Source organism: Pleurodeles waltl, chromosome 3_1 (genome assembly GCF_031143425.1).
Source record: "Pleurodeles waltl isolate 20211129_DDA chromosome 3_1, aPleWal1.hap1.20221129, whole genome shotgun sequence".
In the NCBI taxonomy this organism is placed as follows: Eukaryota; Metazoa; Chordata; class Amphibia; order Caudata; family Salamandridae; genus Pleurodeles; species Pleurodeles waltl.
The window spans coordinates 1,581,286,205-1,581,310,953 of NC_090440.1; the positions used below are offsets into that span (position 1 = coordinate 1,581,286,205).

Here is a 24,749-nt window from a genome sequence, read left to right on the forward strand (position 1 = left end):
TTGACCAATGCCTTTAGGAAAGATTACTGTAAAGTGCACGACTTGATCCTAATTCGTCACAAATGTGTACAGTTGAGGGATCGAATGAGAACTCTGTCCTCTCCCATATCCCCGCAGGGAGAGTCACGCCCTCTGGTCGGTGTTGAGGTATGCAGTGTTTCATGATGAAGTGCCCCCATCAAAGCCACTAAACCAGTGTCTGATTGTGTATCCACAATCTGGGAAGAGAGATACAAAGGATACCGTTTGGACCCATTCAATAATAGGAGTTTTGGGGGACACCACATGACTAACCACCTTAGGGATATGTCTGCGTCCTTGCTCCATTCACTGTGTGACCTTGAATTTCACTTGTCACCATACTGAATGTTAATGACCCGCACCGGGTGCCATAAAACATAATTCTCCTATTGTTCCAAGACCAACACAAGCCCTCTGTCTGCTGCCACCTTCTAGCATTATGCATTGTGTGACAGAGAGGCTTGGCACGGATTGTTTCGCTCCTCCTAAAAAGAAATAAGACGGTTTCATTTAATAAAGCTTGCCATGACTGCGTCCTTGGCACCGGGCATCAGGATTAAAATGAGTTACCAGCCTACCTGGCAAACTGCCAGTCATCTCTTAAAAAAGTGAGTAAATATGTTCCAATGAGGTTTATATCGCAATGTATAGCGCATGTATTTCTTTGCTTCTGGAGACTGCACTGAGACAGCAAATTAAACACTGAAGTGGAATGTGCACTACTAGGTTCTGGCTCTTAGAACAATTGTTTTCACGTCGCTTTTAAACTAGTGACATCCAGGCACTTTATAAGGTGTGTGACATCCAAGCACTTTATAAGGTGTGTGACATCCAAGCACTTTATAAGGTGTATTTGAATGTCATTAGTTTAACAGCGATTGTGAAAACAGTTGTTTCATGCTTCGGCTTTTAGGCCTAATCGTGCACGCTATGCATTTCAAGGTCACAGACGATGGCTGCCAACCCAAACACATCTGTCAAAAACGTTTGCCAATCATCTCACCGTGCGATGCAAGGCTTTCACTTTTAAGTACAAAGCAGTGCACTGAAGCTGATAACAATCAAAATAAATATATAGAGGTTCTGTTGTAGGTTTTCTTATTTGGTGCAATTCTCAATCCTACAACCCTGCTTCGGAGCACGTGCCCACAAAAAGATGTCTTGAGGTTGTAGCTCTAGGGACAGATGATGCAGAAAATGTATCCTGAAAGAACCCTCCCAAGCTTCACTTTTCAGAAGCTTATAGAAGTTCTGATGGGCAGTGCAGATGGCAAAACAACACACGCTGCTGCCCCACGGGGAACCGCCCCGAGTTGATCTCCAGCCACAGCCGGCCTCCTACCCTCTCTCACAGGATCAGAGACCCTTGGCCTCTGACAGGTGTGAACAGGAAGGAGATGATGAGAGCCCACTTGCTGCTACCCTATTCATAGCAGACAAGTTTCCAATTTGCCCATGTGAGACATCTGCATGTTTCCACTGTGCTTATGTGTGACATTTCAATGCCTTACATGAGACACTTTCAGTGACACTCGGTGCGGGTTAAGCAAGGCGGTCAGATCGAGGCATTGAGGTGAATTTCTGAAAATACCCCTTTTTGTGCAACATGATCATCTAGAAACAGCCTTAGAACAGCTAAAATGCCACTGAAGTGTTTATGAAAATTTCCCAGACTGGATATCGATCAGTAGGAGGGCATTTCCAGACCACATGACAGCCGGCATGAATGATGAAGAGGAGGATCAGACACCCTTGAAAAACAACTCCTACATAATTTGGCACAAGAAAGACTACACCTAGCTCCATAACTTACCAAACAAAATTAACCACACCCTCGTTTTACGCATGTAGCTGCAGTCGGTAACTACATTGCACACTACTATATCCTAACTCCTTGCTCTGCCTTTAGCCACTCAACAGCCTGTTATCAGCTGATAAAGAATGAGTGTTGGGCTTTAGGACGCAAACTAAAAACTGTAAAATGTTTTCTACGACTCAGTTTTATTTTCTGTCCTGCCACTGCCTTCAAGACTCGCATGACTACGAGTAGATAGGGAAGTAACATGGGTAGCAACGTTGAAGTCACGGGTAGGAAATTCTAACTCTGGCTATCCCTAATTGTTGGCCATATAGTCTTGCTTCAACCAGTTTAGGCCCATCTTAGTATCTGTGTGGTTTATAGAGTGAGCCATGCAGGAATAGATTCACTTCACCAGAGGGAAGACGGTAAATGTGACTACAGGCTAATTCTCTGTTTTCATGTTTTTACAGTGAAATGAAAACATACAACATTGGCAACAGAGGCACAAGCTTCCCTTGCATACACAACATGAGGAGCACAGCTCTGAAATATTAAGTCAGAATACACACAAAAACTTGAGGAAAGAGAACACGTACAACATTGGAATCTGTAGTGTAAGCATCCTTTACATAGAAGTGGGGTAGGCTGTGCAGTGGCAATGCAAGCTTCTCTTATATAAAGGAAGCATTGTAATCTAATTACAGACCAGCACATAGTAAATTAGTACACCTGTAGAAAAATAACACTATAGAGATATTCAATTGAGAAAATGGTTGTTTATTTATATTTTTTGTTAAAAATGAAGCAGATTTAATAGATTTCTATCACAGGGTTGCCTGATCACACCATGTTGTCAGAACTACAGATTCTGTTGACAAAGTTATTTTTGTTCATGAGCGTAGGCTTACACCCCAAAAATCTAATTTATACAAAGGCATTCCTGGTGTACATAAATGCATTTACTACTTCAGATTTCTCGGCATGAGTACTGAGAAGTCTGCAGTAATAAATCCACCGAAAGAGTGGGAATTGATGCTTCATGGCGTCCTTGGCTTTGGAAAAGTGGAATGTCTTCAAATATGTATGTTAGTGGCCACCCTCAAACACTGATCTGACCCTTTCCCAACCTCTCAGTGTCAGAGATTTACTGAAGCCTATGGTTGCCTTTTGTTTCTCTTCCAGAATGGGAAGGTGGACAGATCTTCCCTACATTTAGTGGGGTATTAAGAAGGCTTTCTTCACAGGGGAATATGTTTTCCCAGTGGACACAAATAATGTGGGCATTGCCGTAAGGGGGCTCCATTTCCCCAGTGAGGAATTATTTCATGTGTAGGTTTTAAGGTCTACGCCTGGAAAGGTTTGATAATGTGAAAAAACGTATAAAAGCATGTTCAGGCAGATATGTAAATAGGCCCATATGTTTCCAGGTCTGAACTTTCTTTTTATAAGTCATCACTGGATGATTTGGTCGAGTTTAATCAGTATATGGTAACCAAGATTAAGGCAACCAGAATGCTTTAGGATGACAAAGAATCGCCTCAGTATGTACACAGGTTTCCCTGCTTGCGAGGTTTTATCTTGTTTTTGTATGTATTATCTTGTTATTAAGATGCATATTATTTTCCTTATGATCTCATTTTGAGGTTCAATTAACGGGCTAGGCGTAGTGTTTCGGAGTGAGGGAAAGTCATGGAAATGTGCGTCGTGAAAATAATTTTATGGTGTATAGCTTTTATATTTTGTGTACTCTGGTATGCTATTTCGTTTCCCCAATCAAAAAAATTAGTATTGCAAGTAATTATTATATTAACTAATATTGTGTTTACATTCGTTTCTGGAATTCAAATGACCTAACAGCCTTCATTCCACTGTGTAGTGCTGTGGGAGATGTGGAGATTAGCATTTGGAAATATAATTTAGTGTAAGGACAGGGCGTTTGGAAGGGCTTTATTTCTCAAGCAGGTTTCACCTTATTTTTAGTCTTTTATTCACTACCCACAGTTAAGCCCCCTACTATCGTGTTTCACTGCTTTAGAACACACCTCATTTAGAATCCCAGTCTAATGCGTTCATGGTGTACAGCGGAAACAGGAATGCGGCTGCCTGCGAACTTTTCATGGGGATCTGGAGAGGTGATCACTGGAGGGACTGAACTGTGATAAAACCGGGTCGGCTGGGGGGCTGACATGCTGGGAAGGCACCGCCTTGCGCCAGCAATTTAATTCAAGAGTACTGCAAATACTTTTTTCAGAGGAACCAGCACAGGGAGCATGCAGAGGAGAAAGTGAGCTGACCAAAGCTTAATACTACCAATCATGTACAGTTAAAGTAAACAAGGGAGGAGGTCTAGACCTAATCATGGCTTACGTTGCCGTGACGTCATGGCCTTGATACGGGCATGCGAAGAAGGGCAGATCTCTTACAGGATTGTTGCAGCGAGTCTTAATTTGCATACCTATGAATACATTTTATTTGCATCTCGGATCATGGGGAATTTTCTTGAAAAGTGTGAGACTAACCCGCAATGCGCGACGCTTGGCAAGGCTGCCCATTCCTGGTCGCCAGCATCCCTCGCAGTGAAGGGAGTTTGTGGGGGGTGTGTGCGCATATACGTGCATTTTAATATGTGTGTATGTTTGAACACTGCAAATCTGAGTGTTTCAACACTGCACATGTGTGTAGCAAGACTCCCTGCCCTTTTGGCTCTTGTAAATTCCCCAAGCTAAATGAGATGAAGATACAGATAGAACGAGGCATTCAGAGGATGTAGCAAAAGACTGCGAGAGAGGCAGAGTAAAAATATATTCATATAAGAAATGGAGGCGCAAAACACATTTCTGTAGCCTCTGTGTAGGGTGGGCCTCAAAATAGGAACAAAGGCCCACAAGGATTGGGGCATGCAGCAGATCCGTCAGAGTGCCATACTTAGAAAAAACACTATGTATGTATTTCTTGAGCACTCCTCCTCAGCATGAGAAGGACAGAAATTCTTCCTCTTAATCGGGGAACGCCCTCCCTATTATAATTGGTAATTTTATGCTGGCAATTGAAATGTAAATTTTGCTGCCCTCTGCCACTTCAAAACGGAAAAGCGTTGCCTCAGACCTCGGGTCACAGTATGACATTCTCTTGTCTTTTCTTGAGTTTTTACCGCTGAATTTGTATTCATTGGGTGTACTGAGCCAGAAATGGGATACATTAATGAGAGGTTGAGGCATTAAATTGAAATAAAATGTAACTATTACAAAGGTGAAAGTATTTAAGTACACATTTGAACTAGTTTCAGGTCAGAAGACATACATTCTCCTGCAGCAAGTTACACCTTTCTCAACCGAGTTTCTAAAGTTACGCGATCACATGACTGTGATCCTTAACATGAACAGCACCAAAGGTAGGCTTTTACGTAACAAATACAACTCTCCATTACCTCTACATGCACGCAACGGAGTTCTATGACTTTACTCAAGTATATGGTGCCAGGGTGCCATAAACCTTAACATGCACTGGGGGGTGCTGTGATCAGAAAAGACAGAACTGCTCCATTAGTTTGCATCTTACCAATACCTCAGTGACCTAGCAGGGATACATATACACAGGAAACCTGGGATAGGATGCTTCTGTCTCGTGCTAGGAAAACCCATAGTGGGGGGTCATGCTGGGAGCAGTTTGCAGAAGGAATGTCATGGCGTCATTATATCATACATAACATAATTACCTTCGGAAATGCTCATACAAGTGTAGATTCCTCACATTTAGAATATTCTGAGATGCCAGACAGGATCTGCAGATTTTTCAACAATGCTGCCCCTTGCAGACGGGTGGTACCATATGGCTTTGCAGTGACTTCGTCCACCTAGGACGAGACAGAGCGGAGCAGCTTATCAGCGCTACCCCTGAACACTGACATCAGTTTTCTAATGCTTTTCTCCTGCTGCACTCTCAGACGTGGAGCGCTTTGATGCAACTGTAGGTTCCACTGTGTCAAGATCTAACTTGGGACCGTATGATGTACAGGAGTCCACAGAACAAGGAGTTGGTAGGGAAGTGAGGAATCTGCAGTTACATTAGAATATTCCCAAAGGTAAGCAGCCTGTTCTTTGAATGAATACTTTCAACCCCAAAGCTTTTACCATCAGAACAGATATCATGTTGGTGCCTCCCAAACATGAGTAGTCCAATTAGTGGATTGGGAAGCCTTACAGGGCGGCCAAGTGAGCAAAATGGTCCTCCAATCGGACATCTCTCTCAAGGTAGGAGTGCTTTGTGAATATGTGCACCAAATCCCACTGGCAAATGTTCAGACCTGACTCTCCTCTTGCCAAAGCCATTGTGGCCTTTTTACGTGGTCCTTCTTAACCAGTACATATTAGGTTGTAGCCACCTTGAATGAGATGCTGTTTGTAACAGCCTTGCTTTTTGTGGTATTAGTGAACCATACAAAGTGAGAATCATCTACAGGATGGTCTCTTGTAAGGTCAATGTAGAAGCTAAAAGCTCTCTTAGTCAAGCTGTTGGAGCCTCTTCTCCTCTTTCAAAGCATGTAGCGAAGTGTTGCAAGGTGAATGTCTGACTGACATGGAATGGAGCTACTACTTTTGGAAGGATGACCCTCCAAGTAAGTCTACAGTACTAATCTCTCAGAGAAGAAAGTGGTGAAGGGAGGTGTCAAAAACAGTATGAGTACTTCACTCACTCAGCGCAGAAATGATGGCACTAAGAGAGACTGCCGTAATCAGCAGAAGCCATAACAAGCAACTGTGCACAGGCATGAATGGCACATGTGGGAATGTCAGGGCCCGATTTATGTCCCACTGAGCCATAACAAATGTGTTAGAAATTGGGTTTTTGGTTGGCAGTCAGGTTGCCCTCTGTCCAAGCAAGAACCCTCACTCTAGTCAGGGTAAGTCACACACAATCCAAAATCAGCCTGTGCTCACCCTCCGGTAGCTTAGCACGACCAGTCAGGCTTAACTTAGAAGGCAATGTGTAAAGCATTTGTGCAATAAATCATACAACACCATAGCATAACACCACAAAAATACACCACACAGTGTTTAGAAAAATATATAATATTTATCTGGGTATCTTCAGGTCAAAACGATCAAAGTTGCAATACGAATTTGTGAAGATATCACTGAAAAGTGATAGAAAGTGTCTTAAGTCTTTAGAAAGTAAACAAAGTCTCTTTCAAACACAAAGTACCTGGTTTCTGGTGGAAAATCTCCTCAGAGGGCCACAGGAGAAGAGGTGCGTGGAAAACTGGTGTATGCGTCGATTTCTCCTCAGCACACACGGACTTGCGTCGTTATTTTCCACGCGGGGAGTCGGGCGTCGTTTTCCGGCACGCGGACAGTCTCTTACTGTGGTTTGCGGGGAGTACCAGATGTCCCGGGTCTGTGCGTGGATTTTCCTGCTTGTTTTCTGGCTGTGCGTCGTTCTGCGGGGCTGCGCGTCGAAGTTTTGATCTCACGGCAGGCGTCGCGTCGTTTTCTCCTGCGGAGTCGGGCGGCGTTGTCCTTGCGAGGCCGTGCGTCAAAGTTTTGATCTCACGGCAGGCCTCGCGTTGATTTCTCCTGCAGAGTCGGGCGGCGTTGTCCTTGCGAGGCCGTGCGTCAAAGTTTTGATCTCACGGCAGGCGTCACGTCGATTTCTCCCGGGAAGTCGGGCGGCGTTGTCCTTGCGAGGCCGTGCGTCAAAGTTTCGGTCGTCCCGAAGACGTCGCGTCGATCAGCGTCGGTGTGCGGCGTTTTTCTTGCCGCGGAACAAGCTGTGCGTCGAAACGTTCGGCGCACGGAGCGTCCAAGAGGAAGAGAGAAGTCTTTTTGGTCCTGAGACTTCAGGGAACAGGAGGCAAGCTCTATCCAAGCCCTTGGAGAGCACTTTTACAGCCAGACAAGAGTTCAGCAAGGCAGCAGGCCAACAGCAAGGCAGCAGTCCTTTGTAGAAAAGCAGACAGGTGAGTCCTTTGAGCAGCCAGGCAGTTCTTCTTGGCAGGATGTAGTTTCTGGTTCAGGTTTCTTCTCCAGCAAGTGTCTGATGAGGTAGGGCAGAGGCCCTGTTTTATACTAAGTTGTGCCTTTGAAGTGGGGGTGACTTCAAAGAGTGTCTCAGAAATGCACCAAGCCCCCTTTCAGTTCAATCCTGTCTGCCAGAGTCCCAGTAGGGGGTGTGGCAGTCCTTTGTGTGAGGGCAGGCCCTCCACCCTCCCAGCCCAGGAAGACCCATTCAAAATGCAGATGTATGCAAGTGAGGCCGAGTACCTTGTGTTTGGGGTGTGTCTGAGTGAATGCACAAGGAGCTGTCAACTAAACCTAGCCAGACGTGGATTGAAGGGCACAACAGGGTTTTAGTGCAAAGAAATGCTCACTTTCTAAAAGTGGCATTTCTAGAATAGTAATATTAAATCCGACTTCACAAGTCAGCAGGATTTTATATTACCATTCTGGCCATACTAAATATGACCTTCCTGCTCCTTTCAGATCAGCAGCTGCCACTTCAACAATGTATGAGAGCAGCCCCAATGTTAGCCTATGAAGGGAGCAGGCCTCACAGTAGTGTAAAAACGAATTTAGGAGCTTTACACTACCAGGACATATAACCTTACAAGTACATGTCCTGCCTTTTACCCACACAGCACCCTGCTCTAGGGGTTACCTAGGGCACACATTAGGGGTGACTTATGTATAGAAAAAGGGGAGTTCTAGGCTTGGCAAGTACCTTTAAATGCCAAGTCGAAGTGGCAGTGAAACTGCACACACAGGCCTTGCAATGGCAGGCCTGAGACAAGGTTAAGGGGCTACTGAGGTGGGTGGCACAACCAGTGCTGCAGGCCCACTAGTAGCATTTAATCTACCTGCCCTAGGCACATGTAGTGCACTCTACCAGGGACTTACAAGTAAATTAAATAGTCAATCATGGATAAACCAATCAGTAGTACAATTTACACAGACAGCATATGCACTTTAGCACTGGTTAGCAGTGGTAAAGTGCCCAGAGGTCAAAAGCCAACAACAACAGGTCAGAAAAAAATAGGAGGAAGGAGGCAAAAAGTTTGGGGATGTCCCTGTCAAAAAGCCAGGTCCAACAAAATGGTTTTGGAGGAAACGTGCATCAGACCCTTCATAAACTGCACCACAAGTGGCTACAAAGATAAAGGATTGGTCAGGTAGATATAAAAGATTGAAAGTGTCAACAAGTAGCCCTTAACAATCGGCCTCAACAATGGCCATTGCAAGGCTGTGCTAGGCCAACGAAAAACTAAGCATAACATTTGGGAGTTTGGGCTCTAGAGGTTTATGATGACGACCCACACAAAGCCATAAACGTTTCCCAATGCCTGTCATAGATGGACTCCACAGAAGGGCATCAGGCGGCAAGAATCACACGTGCAATTTCAGGAGCTCTGGGTTACCACAATCTCTCGGCCCAGTCTAGGGCTTACAGGATGACTTGCAACTGATCTCTCCTGACTTTCCTCAGGACCTGACGGAGGAGACAAAGTGACAGAAAGGAGTATGGGAAAACAGCGTTCCATTGCAGAATAAATGCTTCTTCCAATTTCCTTTATGAGGGGAAACTCCACTGTGTAGAAACTTTGATGCTTCAAGATCCATACCAGAGAAGATCTGGTTTAGACTAACTATTCTGAATGTGGCCATCTTCAGAAAGGTATTCAGTGGCAGGTAGTCTAGTGTAGACCTGAGGCCTTTGTCCTTCTTCACAACAAGGAAGTAGTGTGACTAGCATCTTTCATTCCTCTTCAAATTTAACAACTGATCAAAGCTGCTTTTGGCCATCAGGAGACTGATTTCTTCGATCAAGACAGTATTCTAACCAAATCGCTCTGGTTCGCGACGAATTAAAGGAAGGGACAAAATAAATGGTCTGCTTTAGACCTTTTGAACAATGTGTAGATGTGACAGGTCTGTAGCTGGGGAAGAAATATTGTATTATGGGAGAGCCGCTGCAGCAGGGGAGGAAGAGTTGGAAGATAGCCGTGTTTTGCCACCATCACCACCTCATCCTGTGTCCCAAAAGGGTTCAGTTTGGTGCCACCGGTAAGCTAGGCTTCTGGAACAGCCCAAAAACTTTCTACACTGCTGGTGGAATTGTCTGGCTGGGGAAATTAACTAGAAAGACCGAGCTAAGTTCTGAATGCCTTCTGTGTGTGCATAAGAAGGATCCCAATTTGGCAGTCGGCATCTGGAGAGGACCTGATGGCAGAGGTCCAACTGTGGAAAATGTGCTCGTCCCTAGGGCCCCAAGGTGCACCAGTGGAAGAAAGTACTGTTTGCAGAATGGCCTCCCAGAAGTAATTTATCTTCTACCAGGTCCATGATGGCCTGGGAAATTCAGGGTGCACCAGGGCCAAATGCAGTAATAACTCTGAATCAGTAGATGCCACACCATTAAAGTCACACCCTTGCAACTCACACACTTGCACATATCCCATGTGACTTTCTTGTGCTTATGGAACATTTCGAGCTTTATGTATCACATAAAAGTACTGGGGTCGTAAGTTGTGTAAATATTCCAATTGGCTATAGTCACATAACTGGTTCAATATAAATTGAAGTTGTCGCCACACCCACAACTTATTGTTTCATGCTTGATCATGGGATGCTCCCTGACACCAGAGTAAAACAATGCTACCCTGGCAGACTCAACTGTACAGGGAGTGTTTGAGATGTTTTTAATCAGGGCAGGGGCCCAGGTGAAACATAAAAATATCCAATGCTAAACACAAAACTTTTCTTTTAATTCCTGGGCACCCTTAATATTATTAAAACAATGAGCGTGGGTATGTGTTGAAAACAATGATTCACCTAACTCCCAATTAAATGCCAATAGGTTTTGACTGGTAATGAGGCTTATATAGGTCAACGGTCCTACTAAGGGCTTGGAATCGCATACTTAACTACTACATTCATACCGTCGTGCAAGTGAATGAAGCATCAGTAGATACAGTGGACAGGAGGTGGGAAAGTTTAGATGGCAGCACCCAGCTCTTGCCGACTGTGACTACGGAGAAGTTGCTGTGCCCCTCTATCCAGTCAAAGAAGCCTAAGAGAATCTATAAGTAGGGTACTAGGTAAGGATCACAATAGGAAGGTATGAGAACGTTATGCCTCATTCACTTGCACGGTATGAACGTAGTAGTTAGGCAGGGAGATTCTAAGCCCTGAAGAAGTCTTCAATTTATATTTGAATCAATCAGTTGACAATTTATAGTGAATTGGAGTATTTATACAACTTGCGCCCCAGTACTTTTTTGTGATTTATGTTTTGCTAGGAGGACATATTTGGGATTTTTTTCTCTCTCTTCCCCTTTGGTGACTGTACATTTTGAACTTTGACTTACAGAAAGACTTCACCTAGAATAAATTTGGAGTCATCAGAGAACCAACAAAGGAGTGGCCCTGTTAGCTGAGAGGTTTTTTCTTTCCGATAATTGGGTATTCGTAAAGGTAACTCCAAAAATGGCTTACTTGAAGGTAACCTTGTTAGAGATGTGAGCTTTTTCAGGGCATAAGTAACATTCTGGAAAACACTTCCTCTCTCCACTATGGGGCGAATTCCAATATAGAGGAAGGTGCTGCGCCCTCGCCTCCTGTATTATTTCTACAATCTGTCAGATTTCCTCACCTGAAAATTGCTTCATGGGTTGTTCGCCCTTCTGGAAGGCATCATATGAGGTAATGGTCTCCGTAGGGTTGCCATGGCCAAACTCCCGCTTCTGGTTGATCATGGTGGCGTGGTATTACCCAATTTTGAATATTAGTATTTGGTGACAAAAATGTAATGAGTATTCTGCTGACTTTGTGGCTTGTCACTGGAGCAAGCAAGTGCACCTGTCCGCCCTAATTCTCGACCAGAAGTTTATAGGGTGGTATTCCCTGGCAGCAGACCTAAACAGAAGCCCCCATGCCAGGAATACATGGTGCAGAGAAGCATGGCCCGTAGTTTGGCACTCATAAAAAAACCGGATACCATATGCCCCAAATGTACCACTGCTATGCCTCCTAAGACGTCACAGTTGTTTGAGGTGAAAGATTTACTTTATTGGGAGCGATTTGGCATGACAACCTTGGGTGACATTCTATTATGGTCAGTTACCACCGTTGCAATTGTTCAGAGAACATATACAATAAGGACAGTTCCTTACTCATGGGGCTTTGTTCTATATACTTAGATCCAATTGGTTAATACACAAAACAAAACAGGTCACATGCACATTTATTCAAACATTATATACAGTTGGGGCAGGGAGGAAATGTATTACATGACTGAACAAAGCTCTTCAGGCTCATACACTCACTTCATTGTAAAGCTTACGAGACATAGGAGGATGAATGTGAGAGAACACTCCACAACTGGGATTGGAGCAAAGCACTTACATATCTGCACACATGTTTTGCTGAAAGTTCGATTCAAATTCTTTAATTTATACTCTCTATACACACCATCTATTTCTCCTCCAGATATTCCATGATGCCAACCCCTCATGGCTATGTTGTATGTCCTGGTGGAAGAAGTTTACCACCTGATGTAGGATTGCCCATCCTTGGCAACAATTTGGGAGACAGTCAAGAAAACTTTAATTGAGAGCCTAGTAGTGCCTTCACTGAGCACCTGGGAGCCCTACGCTCTAGGCCTATTTAGACAAGCGAAGAATAACAGAGTGATATCTCAGTTCTTAGACCTAGCCCTATTGCTCTCTAGAGGTCACCTTGCCCTGAAAATCCCCCTACCTGCCCCGAGTTGTGGCCCTACTGCAGACTACTCTTGAATGGGTGAAGGTAGAAAGTGTTACGACTCTGTCGTCCCATCTCTAGGGGGTACGGTAAACGGACTATCTGTAGCCTGGGAATCACCTTGAACACACATCTATAGTCCCTTTATGACTCCTGTTTGCATTCCATGTCGATATATTATGCTATTGTAGAACTATGTTTGCTTCCATGGACTGCAGATCCCATTATGCACTGCCTGGTAGTCAGGAAAATCTGGATTCTGCTATACATTGTTTCCTATGGGAAAAGTCAATTTGTACCTTTGTACTGGATTCTCTTCTCCGGGACTTGTGAGAGACTGGAACTGCACACACCTGTGTCCTCTCTTGTGCAGCCCAGTCATGTGACTCCACCCTGGGTTTTCTACTGCCTAGAACAACTTATAAGCAGCCATTTCCTGAAGATCCTTGTTGTGCATTGGAGTTTGATTCATTTGTGTTCAAGGCCCTTTGTCGGATGGTTTTCCAATCTAGTTCCTGTTCTTTTTCAGCCTGAACCTGCTCTCTGTTTCTCAGCCCTGTTCCTGCTGGTTCAAGCTCAGCCAGAGCCTGGTTCCTGTTTCTCTGCCCTGTTCCTGCTTTTTCCAGCTCCCTGTATTCCAGTCCTGTTCCTGCTTGTTCCAGCCAGAGCCTGCTCTCTGTTTCCCATCCCTGTTTCTGCTTGTTCCAGCCAGAGCTTGTTCTCTATTTTCCAGTCCTGTTCCTGCCTTTGCTTCAGCCTGAGCCTGTTCTCTGTTCCTGCCTTTGCCTCCTAGTTTTTTCCTTCTGTTTCCGTTTCCTCTTGGGTTATCGTGTCTGGTAAGTGTACTATCAGTCTTCACGTGTGCATAAGTGTTTTCCTTTGTGCTGTGTTTCCAGCTGGACCCACAAGAGCTTGTCTGGTGTATGTAAGTACAATCCTTGTTTGTGCTCTAAGGGTCCAGAGACAGAATCACTTCTGCTGCCTCCTTTCTATGGGGCTTGCGGGGTGACTATCTGTAAGAGCAATCTGCACAGAGGCATTGACGTTCCCTCTTGCTGTGGGAAGTTCTGAGCCCTACCCAGTGTGTTTGTCCATTAGTAATCTGTTCCCTGTTTATTCACACTAAGGTTGCTCTGCTTTTACTTTCCTGCTTCCTGTGCCTTTCCCGTCTATGCATTTAGCTGCTCTTCTGCCTCAGTACACTATCTCTTTGGGAGATTCTGTGACCTGAAGGGGTGTCCCTATCAGAGTCCTGACAAGACCCACCCGAAACCGTGACAAAAAGCAAACCCCTAGATAGAGATGAGGCTCTAGACTTTTGGAAGCGCCCTATAGCAAAGGAGTGGGACACAGATTAGATTGGTCTGGGACAAACAACTAGAAACAATAATTTACCTCCATAGACAGCCCCTGAAAACTTCCAGTCGGTTTGATCATGCTACCGCCTATCAATGACTGCACTTCTGTGCTTAATATTTTTTCTCCCCCATCTACATTTATTTTTGCAACACGTGACCTGCAATTAGGCTATTTTCTGCAGGTTTTCCTCTGTGTTTATCCCGTGAAACCCTTCTTAGGTGAGGCCTGGAACTAACTGCCTCTGAACTCTGTACACCCTTCATCTGAAAGGTGCATCAGACATAGCTTATTTCTGGCCTCCAATCTATAGAGGCAACGCCTCCACATAGCCTCCTATTTCAAAGTTTTCTCTCCTTTAAAGTTTATCTGATTAAACCTACTTACTACTCTAAGCTGCCTACATGGCCTTGATTATAATTTAAGATTCAAACAAGAGTCTTTTCCACAACTAACAACTGATTTTTTGTGGAAGAACAATTGTACTACAGTGCATAAAACATCAGATTTGTATGGTTTCTTTGTCATGTCCTCATTTGTTTAAATGAAAATGCCAATAAAGTTCTTTTTTTTTTTTAAATCCATCTTAAAGGGTGTGGAGAAAAAGCAGCTTGTGTCAACGTGCTCTGCTACACCTCTTCATTTCATGGGCAGTGTGAAAACACCATGGAGCCATATTGCTCCACCTACCAGTGCACGTAGAGCACTGCTGAAAAATCTACAGACCCAGACTGGCACCTGTGAAAATGATTAAGGTGAGGAATCTGTGGTTAGATGTATGCAGCAGAAATTACTTGCAGGATCGAGCTGAATGTTAATGAAGCACCGTGTGCAGAACTGCGGTCCAGTCTTCTACGTTATCTGATTTGCAAGGTGATGAAACCACCAATAGTTTCAACATTAATCTACATTGCAGGAGAAATATATGTTTTATGTCTGAACATAGGCTTGATTCAAGAAAAGTAAAGCTTTCCAAAGCAATAATGGTATAGTTCTTAAGTGAAAGCACATATTGCACAATGGATTTGTTCCAGGAGACCAGGCTGCCTAGTGAAAGGCAGTCCATAGCAACATATGAGAAGCATGACTTTCCATGGTGTGTGTGTGTATATATATATATATATTTTTTTTTTCCATTTTCAGGCATGACCTCAAAAATGATTTCAGATATTCAATTTGTTAGAACAATCAAAGCACAACGACGTGCATGGTGTTTTAGAAGAGCTCCTTATCAGTCCATCGGGCGAGCAGTCAGTGTACCCGAAAGCCTTCCTGCATCCGCGGGAGGTAACCTTCAAGAATAGCGGGGTACTTCAGATGTTGTGTCTCTCGTAGGTGCCAGTGGAGGCTGCTCTGCCTAGAGTCTGAGTAAACTTGATCCCGACGGCACAACAACGGGCGACTTCTCTTTTCCAAGTCTGCGGCTCAAGATTTTTAAACGAAAGTCCTTGAATAATGCAGAGTTTACCGTCCATGACTGCTTCAATAATTTAATGCACTTCAAAGTCTGAGTTAACGATTTTTCGAGAGGATGAACTCATACAAACAGGCCTTGCATAAATCGCACAACGCTAGAGGTGGCAGAAAATGGCAGGGGGTGAAATTAAAAAACACTGACACTGAGAATACATCCTAACAGACTGGTATCTCCAACTTTTGAAAGACTGAACAAACCTATCACCGTCAGCTGTGTCAAAGGAAATAAGAAGCCATCTCCTCTAGAGAAAAAGTGAAAAAATAGGCGAGGAACTCTTCACTGCGGGGCCTGGCCTTAAGAGTTTACACCAAACTGCCATTTTGAGGAGTGACACTTCCTCCTATGATCGTGTCGGAGGAGAATCTAAATGCTTGAGGGCAACATGAAAGCCAGATTTGAGTGACAGCAATACGACGAAGCTCGAGCTTGCCAACTACCTATTGTGTGCATAATATTTTTATGTGAGAAACAACTTAGTTAATTCCAAATTATGAGGGTGACAGCTACACACTACTATATTGCGACTGGTATGATTTCTAACTTCAAGCTATGGCTGCTTGAGCCAAGGAACTCCAAGGTGAAGTCAGTTCGGGCAGATCATTACAGGTTGGTGGAAAACACCTTTTTGAGATTCGTGGAAGCCATCAAGAACAAGACATTATGCAGCTTCTCTAACCGATACAGGACACTGCTGTGAGTTTCTGTGGGACTTTTTTTTATTTATTTAGGGTGAGGGGTTTGTAAAGTGATAAATGCCACAGTTCTCTCACCTTGGGCCGGTGTACATAGTTGAATCACAGGGTAGGTGCCAGGCTGTAATGAAGTGTCGGAGCCAGAGAGCGCATTCTGAATGTTTGATGCAGAAATATCCTTAAGGTTTCAAGAAGATAGAAAATACTTCAGCTGTAAACACAGCAGTTGGTACCACAGACACCTAACCCGGTAGTTCGCGAGGGAAAAGGTCTGTTGTAAGTATTCGAACCACAAGTTGTTAAATTGCGATGAATGATTCCCAAATCATTAAGGCTTCCTCACAATCACAAACTGATTTATAGCAGAAACAACTTCATCTGTTCATTCCAAAGTGGTTAGTTGGAAACCGCTGCCAAATCGAGCTGCGTTCATGGGACTGGGCAAACAAGAATTTGTCCCAAAGTTTCACCTTTTTTGTTAAAGGCTAAGTAATATTATTCCCTGAAATGTAGTTATCTTCCTCCAAGGTAGTTGCCCACTATTAGATGCGAACAGACAACCTCTACAACATATTGCCAGGACATTCTGCAGCAAAAGAAAATGAAGGTTCTTTGTTCCAATACCACTTAACGTAGAACGCCCTTTAGCCAGCACATGCAAAAAACACAGACATCTGTCCTGTAAATGGAAATGGAAACCCAAATGTTTCTTTACGCTCTGCACAATGCCTGCTATACCAGCAGGGGTGTGGAATTTAATAAAATATCTGCGTGTCTACGAGACAGGTTGCTTTCTGACTCCACTGGTCCTGTAAAAAAAATCTACTTATCCATTTGGTACCATGTAGTGCAGCAATAAGTTATGGCAGCAATTTTATTAGAGCTTTATTACTAACCTCGCTGATTATGCCAGGGTGAATACTATAGTAGGGCTTGAATACTAGCAACATCCTTATTTTGCCACCTTCCAGGGTTGGAATTCCTGTTAACTTGCATGTTTTAAAGATTTTCACCAGCTCTTCACTAATCCTTTCCCCCATACTGAAAAAGGTTGGAAATTTACTCCTGAGAAGGGCAGAAGTGAATGTACTTTCAGGATTGGGAAAAAAGTGGTTGGAGGGAAAATGAACTTGTAAACACTCAGTAAATTTTCACATTAGCAAATCTACACATGTATATTTATTTGTGCCAAAATACAATTAACAAATATTTTCTAGGAGTACGAATTCCTGGTTTACTTCTGCAAAATCTTTTTGGCAGCATTAAACATAGCCTCATATTGCTAAACATTTAAAAAATGTATACATTTTTTTTTTCTTGAACCACTGTCGGTAGTGCAGTGTGAGTTTATAACATTTATTTAGAGTGCTCAACCTAATAATAAAGGCTTTGCATTCAAGAACCATAAATACAAGTTCAAACAGCATTAACATATGGACACAAATATTACCTCAACTGCAGACAGTTCCCTTCCCTGTAAACTGGCAGCCAAAGGGTTTGTGCCGCTGGGGGTTTGGCCTACTTGCCCCAAGGACAAGATAAATATAAAAACTTGTAGTCCATTACCCCAAACAATATGTCCTGGGCATTGGGCCAAAATAAGTCCACACCCCTGCCCAGGCCTCACTCTCATCCTGAGTGCACTGTAAAAGCATTGTGTTAGACTGCTTGGTGCAAATCCAGTTCAGGCTGATCTTTTCTTATTGGAGCAGGGCTAAGAAGAAGTTCCATATGAGTGGTTCCTTTATGAGGAGGCATAGTAAGAAACATCTTATGGATTGGCCCCAGTAATTAACATGCGCTGCGAATAATTCATGCATTCCACTCACCACTTTTTTGTTTTCTTCACTATGACGCCCTAAGTGTGACAGGTATGTCTGGACGTGGGTCCCATGCTCACTGTGCCATAGGACTCAGGGTGCCCCCTACTGACAAGGCCTAAATAGGCTGAACTAGTCTAGGGTTGCCTGTGTTACTGTTCAGAGGAAACCTGGCCTGGCAGTTCGGGTTGGACTGTCCCTATCGGAGCTGGACTAAGGCCAATTTGTGCATGGCTGGTTCCTGACTGAGATGGCATGATGAACAAACAAAAACAGCAATGGACTGCGATGCAGCCGCAGGTAATTATATTAATTCAAGTGTTGCATCCATCAGTTTTTTTGTTTTTTTGAGGGTGACACATTAAGTATGAAGGGTATGACCAGACATGGGTCCAGTACTCACTGTACCAAAAGGCTCAAAATAGAGAGAGCTCAGCCTCTCACAATATTCAAATCTAACCATTTTTATCTGTAATGAGTTCTCTTCATGATCAAAATCATGAATGCACAAATATTTGGACATAAAAAGCAGTACGCTACATGGCCATGCCTTCCCTGTTACCATATTACAGTATGCTGCCCAGGAATGCCACTTCTCCTTTTTTTCACTTACTCCAGGAATAGCGCCATCACTTTGGCCTAGAATCAAAAGGTGTGGTATTTTCCAGTTGGGTGAATTCTTACAGAGCATTAGACACGGGGAAGTATTGCTATTTGGTAAGTAACTATTTTTTTCACTCACATTATAAACTTTAAATCAACACTCTAAGATACATATGCTGAAGAAGTGCCCAACAGAATGTGAAAGCTAGCAATCTACTCAAGACAAACAAACAGTGCAAAACAAGATGGCCAAAATGAACTTCATACACTTACTGAAAGTGTGGGTAGAAGACAAAGTTATGCTGTGGAGATTTCTAAATCCGAGTCTAAAATGCCACGGTAATTGAATTGACCCAAACTTATGAGGCCCTATCACAGGTTAAAAGTGCTCAAGTCCTCTATTATGCCAAGGTACACAATACAAGAACATCTGGAGCCAAGAGTCCCAGTCACAAAATTCTACATTTCATCATTCTAGCAAGAGCACATCTAGCTAGGGAAGTAGGGGACAACTGCAGGAAGATCGAAATTTTGAGAATGGGTGCCTTGTGAGGACGTGCATGGCCTATTAGCAAAGATACTGGTAGTCAACATGGAAGACGATCATCTCAACAGAGGTAGATCTCGGAGGGAGGGGGCAAAGGATCTTTGCAGCATGGCTCACCAGCAAATAGGTAGTTTTGGGAAAGCAACACTTGGCCAGGGTTTTTCAATGTGGCACTAATCTTGCAATCAGTATGATATACAGCAAACAAAAGAGTAGGATTTGTTTTAATACCTTGTAATATCCAACTGCTTAACTTCAAAAAATGTATTGTTTAATACATCTCTAAGTTTGGCATGTACATTTTAACACGTTTGTATGCAAATGTTAACCCAGTGAGGAAACCGATCTGACCGTAGAAAATAGCAATGCATCTCAAATTCCTTCTAGTTCATTTTACTTTCATAAGAAGTGTATGTGGCTAAATAAATAACACCATAGATTTTAACCTAATTCTTTTACAAACATTCTTGATTACCTGATCGCAGATAAGTTCCCATTTCTTTTCATTGTCGTACTGGCGCAGTAATCTTGCTTTGTCAGGCGGCAGATTCATGGCATTCTATAATGAGAAAGACATGTTTTATATTATTTAACAACACATAATTATAGATCCTTTATGGTTCACATGCCAAATTTGATCAAATCCGAAAATTGCAAAACATTCAACAGAAGAAAAACTGACGTGTTCCAACAAAAGACAAACTCAAAAAAACAGACTCCACAAAGGCAAACTGACAGATTTAACAGCAACTAGCTCAAACGCATCACAATTGTAAGAGGGATCAATTGTGTTATAGAGCTACAGATTCCACAGTTGGACTGTATGAAACTCAAACAAATGTAAAGTTGTGCCATGAATCTGCTGATGTATGTCTAAAGCAACTTGTAATTTAGTGACCTCAGCTCACACTCCTGCAAAAGAAATAATTTGCCAAGAATATGGGTGGGATTTCTAGTTAGGTGGTAAATGGGGATTTGAAGAGCAGCTAGCAGAGACCTTTTTACATACCAACCTATTACCAAAGTGTTGGAAATTCCACTGGTGATGTATCCTCTACATTTAAAATTCCATCCAGAAATTGGAGGAGGTGAAAGCTATCAACCAAATTTAACTCAAGCCCTTGGATCGCCATCAAATGTTCACCACAGTGCTAATAAATTCCGGTTGTGACCAAATTTAAGATGATTAGTGCCCCAAGATAAAGTATTTCTGGTGCAGTATACAGATCACCCAAACCTATGATGCCTGAGTTGTGTCCCATGAAGAAGCAACTGAGAAACAAAATAAGGAAAGTAATACATGGTGCCAGATTACCTTGATTAAACACTGTTGTCTATGTAACAAGGGCAAAACATGAGAGCCCCCGATTAAAGTTAAAGATGCACACAATGTAGGCAAAGCACATTCTACATTGCTGTGCTTAAAAATTCTTTAGGATCCTATGAGCATGCGTTTTTGTTCCTACACTTACTGAATCAACATCAGTAGTATTTTGAGAACCAAGGAGCACTTTTGCAAATTTTTTAAAAGTTACCTAAACTGTCTATTATGGTTTTGCTTCTTTCCATGACCTAGTGGAGAAAAGAACAACTTACCCATACATGATGGGATCTACCAACATGCGGATAGATATCACCAAACGGAGCAATATCTGGTGCAATCTAACACCCTGCTGCCAGTGTTAGATTGACAATGCATTAACTTCTTCTAAATTGCGATATTCTGACATTTCTATGAGTTACAAAAATTCCACATGCTACAGGGGTCCTTGTGTGGCAGAGGTTTGCATAGGCACAAGCGTCTGAATGTCTGTGAAGGGAATTGACAATGCTTTCCCAATTGTGAGCGTTCATCCAAACACGTTTGATTGGGTAAGTAGAGAGAGTGAGTGTAGAGAGAGAGAGAGAGTGAGTGTAGAGAGAGAGAGTGAGTGTAGAGAGAGAGAGAGAGTGTGTGAGTGTAGAGAGAGTGTGTGAGTGTAGAGAGAGAGAGAGAGAGTGAGTGTAAAGAGAGAGTGAGTGTAGAGAGAGAGTGTGTGAGTGTAGAGAGAGAGAGAGAGTGTGTGAGTGTAGAGAGAGAGAGAGTGTGTGAGTGTAGAGAGAGTGAGAGTGAGTGTAGAGAGAGAGAGAGAGTGTGTGAGTGTAGAGAGAGAGAGAGAGAGTGAGTGTAGAGAGAGAGTGAGTGTAGAGAGAGTGAGTGAGTGTAGAGAGAGAGAGAGTGTGTGAGTGTAGAGAGAGTGAGAGTGAGTGTAGAGAGAGAGTGAGAGTGAGTGTAGAGAGAGAGTGAGAGTGAGTGTAGAGAGTGAGAGTGTCTATAGAGTGAGTGTAGAGAGAGAGTGACAGTGTGTGTAGTGAGAGTGAGTGTAGAGAGAGAGTGAGTGTGTGTGTAGTGTGTGTGTGTGTGTGTAGAGTGTGTGTGTGTGTACAGTATGTTTGTTTGTTTAAATAGCACGACTTATCACCCGTGAGGGTATCCAGGCGCTGTCCATGGGCACGGGGAGATTAAATGATTTGCCCAGAATAATAGGACATTGCGCCGATGCTAAGGTGCGAACAAGGCTCCCCAGCTCCCAAGGCGGTCGCTCTGACCACTATGCTACATCCTCTCCCTTAATATCAACCATTTTTGTACAACACTGTCCTGATTTACATTTAAGAGCCTGAATATATGTTTGCAGGACGCTAACCTGATTTACGTTTAGGAGCTTGAGTATCACCCAACTAAACATTATGCATTCAGTCAACCTTGGACGCATATATCAGCACCACAATGTTCCACATTTATCACCTTTATATCTTGGGAGAGGTATTCAATGCACTAATTCATTTGGGCCGTGGTTTGAGATGATCGGCACAAGCGCTCCTTTTTGGGGTTTGGAACCTACTGTTCTAAATCAGACCGTGATCCAGAGAAAACTGGATGAATGCAAAAAGGGGTGAAAGGGAGATGAGTAGGAAATCACTGAACAATGGAAAACGTCGGGATGAGAAAATAACTTGCACGAGGCATGAAGTGGAAACAATACACAGCAACCTCAGCATTTGGCGGACTCCCTATAACAACTTTGTGCCCCTGCATATTATTATTATATATATATATGCATATACATATCCTGCAAGTACTTATGTTTCTGTTCACACTTTAATAAATCATCATCAAAAATAGGGCTGTCCTATACTTTTAACTTATTGGTTTATGCAAAAAAAGTAGAATCGGACATTGATACCAAAAACAAAAGACAGATATTTACGACTAAAAATATAAAACCTATGGTCAGCTCTTGGCATTCTAAATCACAGACAAATAGGTGTCTATGCTTCAGAAGACAAAACAGCAGCTATTCGCAGGTGTCTATGCTTTGGGACACAGACGAGCTGATCAAAGGGCACAGTTTTTTTTTTAGTTGGCAAGATCATCATCCTGAAGGTCTTCATTTTTCACCGATTCTTAAAGCTGACACATTCCCAACCCTTCCATCGGGTGCCCTCGCAGATTTGAAAACATGACTCCGAATGTGCTATAGTTGTAGAGTGTGTCTGTGAGTCCACCTCTCACTCGCTGGGGCTCTTTACCTCGTGCCAACCATCACCAATGCAGCGCACACACAACTGACTCACAGCCTGTCCTTCCAACAGTGAGGTACCCCAGCTCTTGTATAAAGTAGACAAAATGTAGGTTTGATCCCGAGACTTATTTCCACGCCATTTGTTGTACAAATTTCACACCAAGGCTTTTAGTATCGTTTCTCTTTGGAGGGAAACGCCACACCATTATTCATCAAAGCAGCACTCGTCTGTAACCGAGTCCTTACAGTACTAATGACTCCATGGCTTAACTTGTTGCTGCATGTTCATTTCTGTTTTTTTTCTCAGTGCCTCTTCAAAGCACATGCTATCTTTAATAAAAAAAATTTAAAAAAATGTACTTCATTATTGGGGGCAGCGTTGTCCGAAGCTTATCTGTATAAAGACAACGTAGGCAAGAGTATACAGAACGGAATCCAAACATGCACGACATGCGTTAAAAGAGAACATGCACATTCATGTGTAAGCACAAAAACCCGTAGATGGGCCAGTGGCGTAGCGTGGGGGGGTGCAGGGGGGGCCGGCCGCACCGGGCGCAACATCTTGGAAGAGACTTGAGTGCTAAAATCCACGGGTTAGGGGGCGCAAATTACTTGCCTTGCCCCAGGTTAGGGGGCGCAAATTACTTGCCTTGCCCCGGGTGCTGACAACCCACGCTACGCCACTGAGATGGGCACTTTAAAATGTTGGGGGGGGGGGGGGATGGAGGGAGAGCGACCGTGTCGTGACAGCCTTTCATTTCCTCTGATAGAGAGGTAAGTCTCTACAGCGCCAAGTTATCAGATCCAAAAGGTCCCGAGACAGACTCAGAAAACTGCCAATGTCGTGCTCCTGACCCGCTCCTCTCCTGTCACTCAACCTGACAGAAGCTGGTTCTGGGGCTATAGTGAGGAAACCAAATCATGGGATTAGATTAATACAGACTGCTTGGACTTGTGCTCGGCTAGAACCCGTCTGTGCACTCACTTGTCTCTTTCTATTCTTCACTAATTATTGGGTTAAGGCTTTTCCATTTCATAAGTACCCTCTTAGAATGTTCCTAATGTCAGGGTTTATCTGCTTGTGTCTGAAAGATAGATCCCTGTAACCTCTTAGTGCACAACAGTATTTTCTTTGTATTTGAAAGGAAAAATATGTGTTATAACTGCAGGATATGTTTATCTAAATATTCAGATGGAAAAAGAAAAAACAGCACTATTTATATTTAATCCAGGTTCAGCCAGTATTATATTGCGGGTAATGTTTTCGGGTAGGAATATTTTTTCAGATGCCTTATACTAGACAGAAATCCCTAAAGAGCATTGTCCCTCTGTGGGAATTTGTGGACATTTCTGATCCTTGTCTACTGAATTTGCACCATCTTATGTGCAATTTCAGGACTGCATGTGCTCGATTACATGGAGTGAAGTGGTTTTTTATGTGCTTTGGTAGTCGCTTTGAATTAAGCGTTTTTACTACTGAGCGATCCCCGCAGAAAAGAAATACTCACACTGACTATCACAATCTTACCAGGAGTACTTTTCAAAATACCCAGGTGTTATTCGACATAAACACCCGAATGCATATCAAACCCACAGGAGCAGCTGGGCATGTAACTGGTTACACCTGTTATTTTTGTCGCTGCTCACTGTGGTGCTGTTCTGTGTAGTTCTTTTCCCTTTCAATATTTTCACTGATGGACAAAAAATATACAATAAGCGTCTGACACTGGGGGTGGTCGGTGAGGCTCTGGCCCACCTAATGTGGTGAGGTTATGTAATGCGAGGTAAGGAAATTTGTCATGATAGCCTGAGTTACTGTAATTATAAATAGCAATGCCGTGATATGACCATTTTTCTTTGTTTCATGAAATGACAAAGTATTTTACAAAAAAACGACAGGAGCAAGACGACTGTACCATCACCGCAAAGCCTTTTCAGTATGGCTAACGTTCCCATGTTCTCTCATTGTAAAGCCAGCCAATAAAATGTTTTCCTATTGTAAAGCCAGCCAATAATAAGGACCTCAGGAATTATGTAATTCTGTGCCCGCTGCATTTTTTGCATGATGAAGGATTTGCCACAAAATACATAATCTCCAACACAACTTGCATA

At 43.1% G+C, this 24,749-nt stretch overlaps 1 protein-coding gene across 6 annotated transcripts in view; it reads right to left on the reverse strand.

The window, feature by feature from the left end:
* FMNL2 (formin like 2) overlaps nt 1–24,749 on the reverse strand; it is a 469,979-nt gene that overhangs the window by 182,426 nt on the left and 262,804 nt on the right. For all 6 annotated transcript variants that reach the window (XR_011201574.1, XM_069225173.1, XM_069225177.1 and 3 more), the window contains exon 2: nt 19,547–19,630. Coding sequence is in view for 5 of the 6 variants with exons in the window: in XM_069225173.1 (XP_069081274.1) it covers nt 19,547–19,630 (84 nt within the window). In the remaining variant the exon portion in view is untranslated. The remainder of the gene's footprint in view (nt 1–19,546; nt 19,631–24,749) is intronic.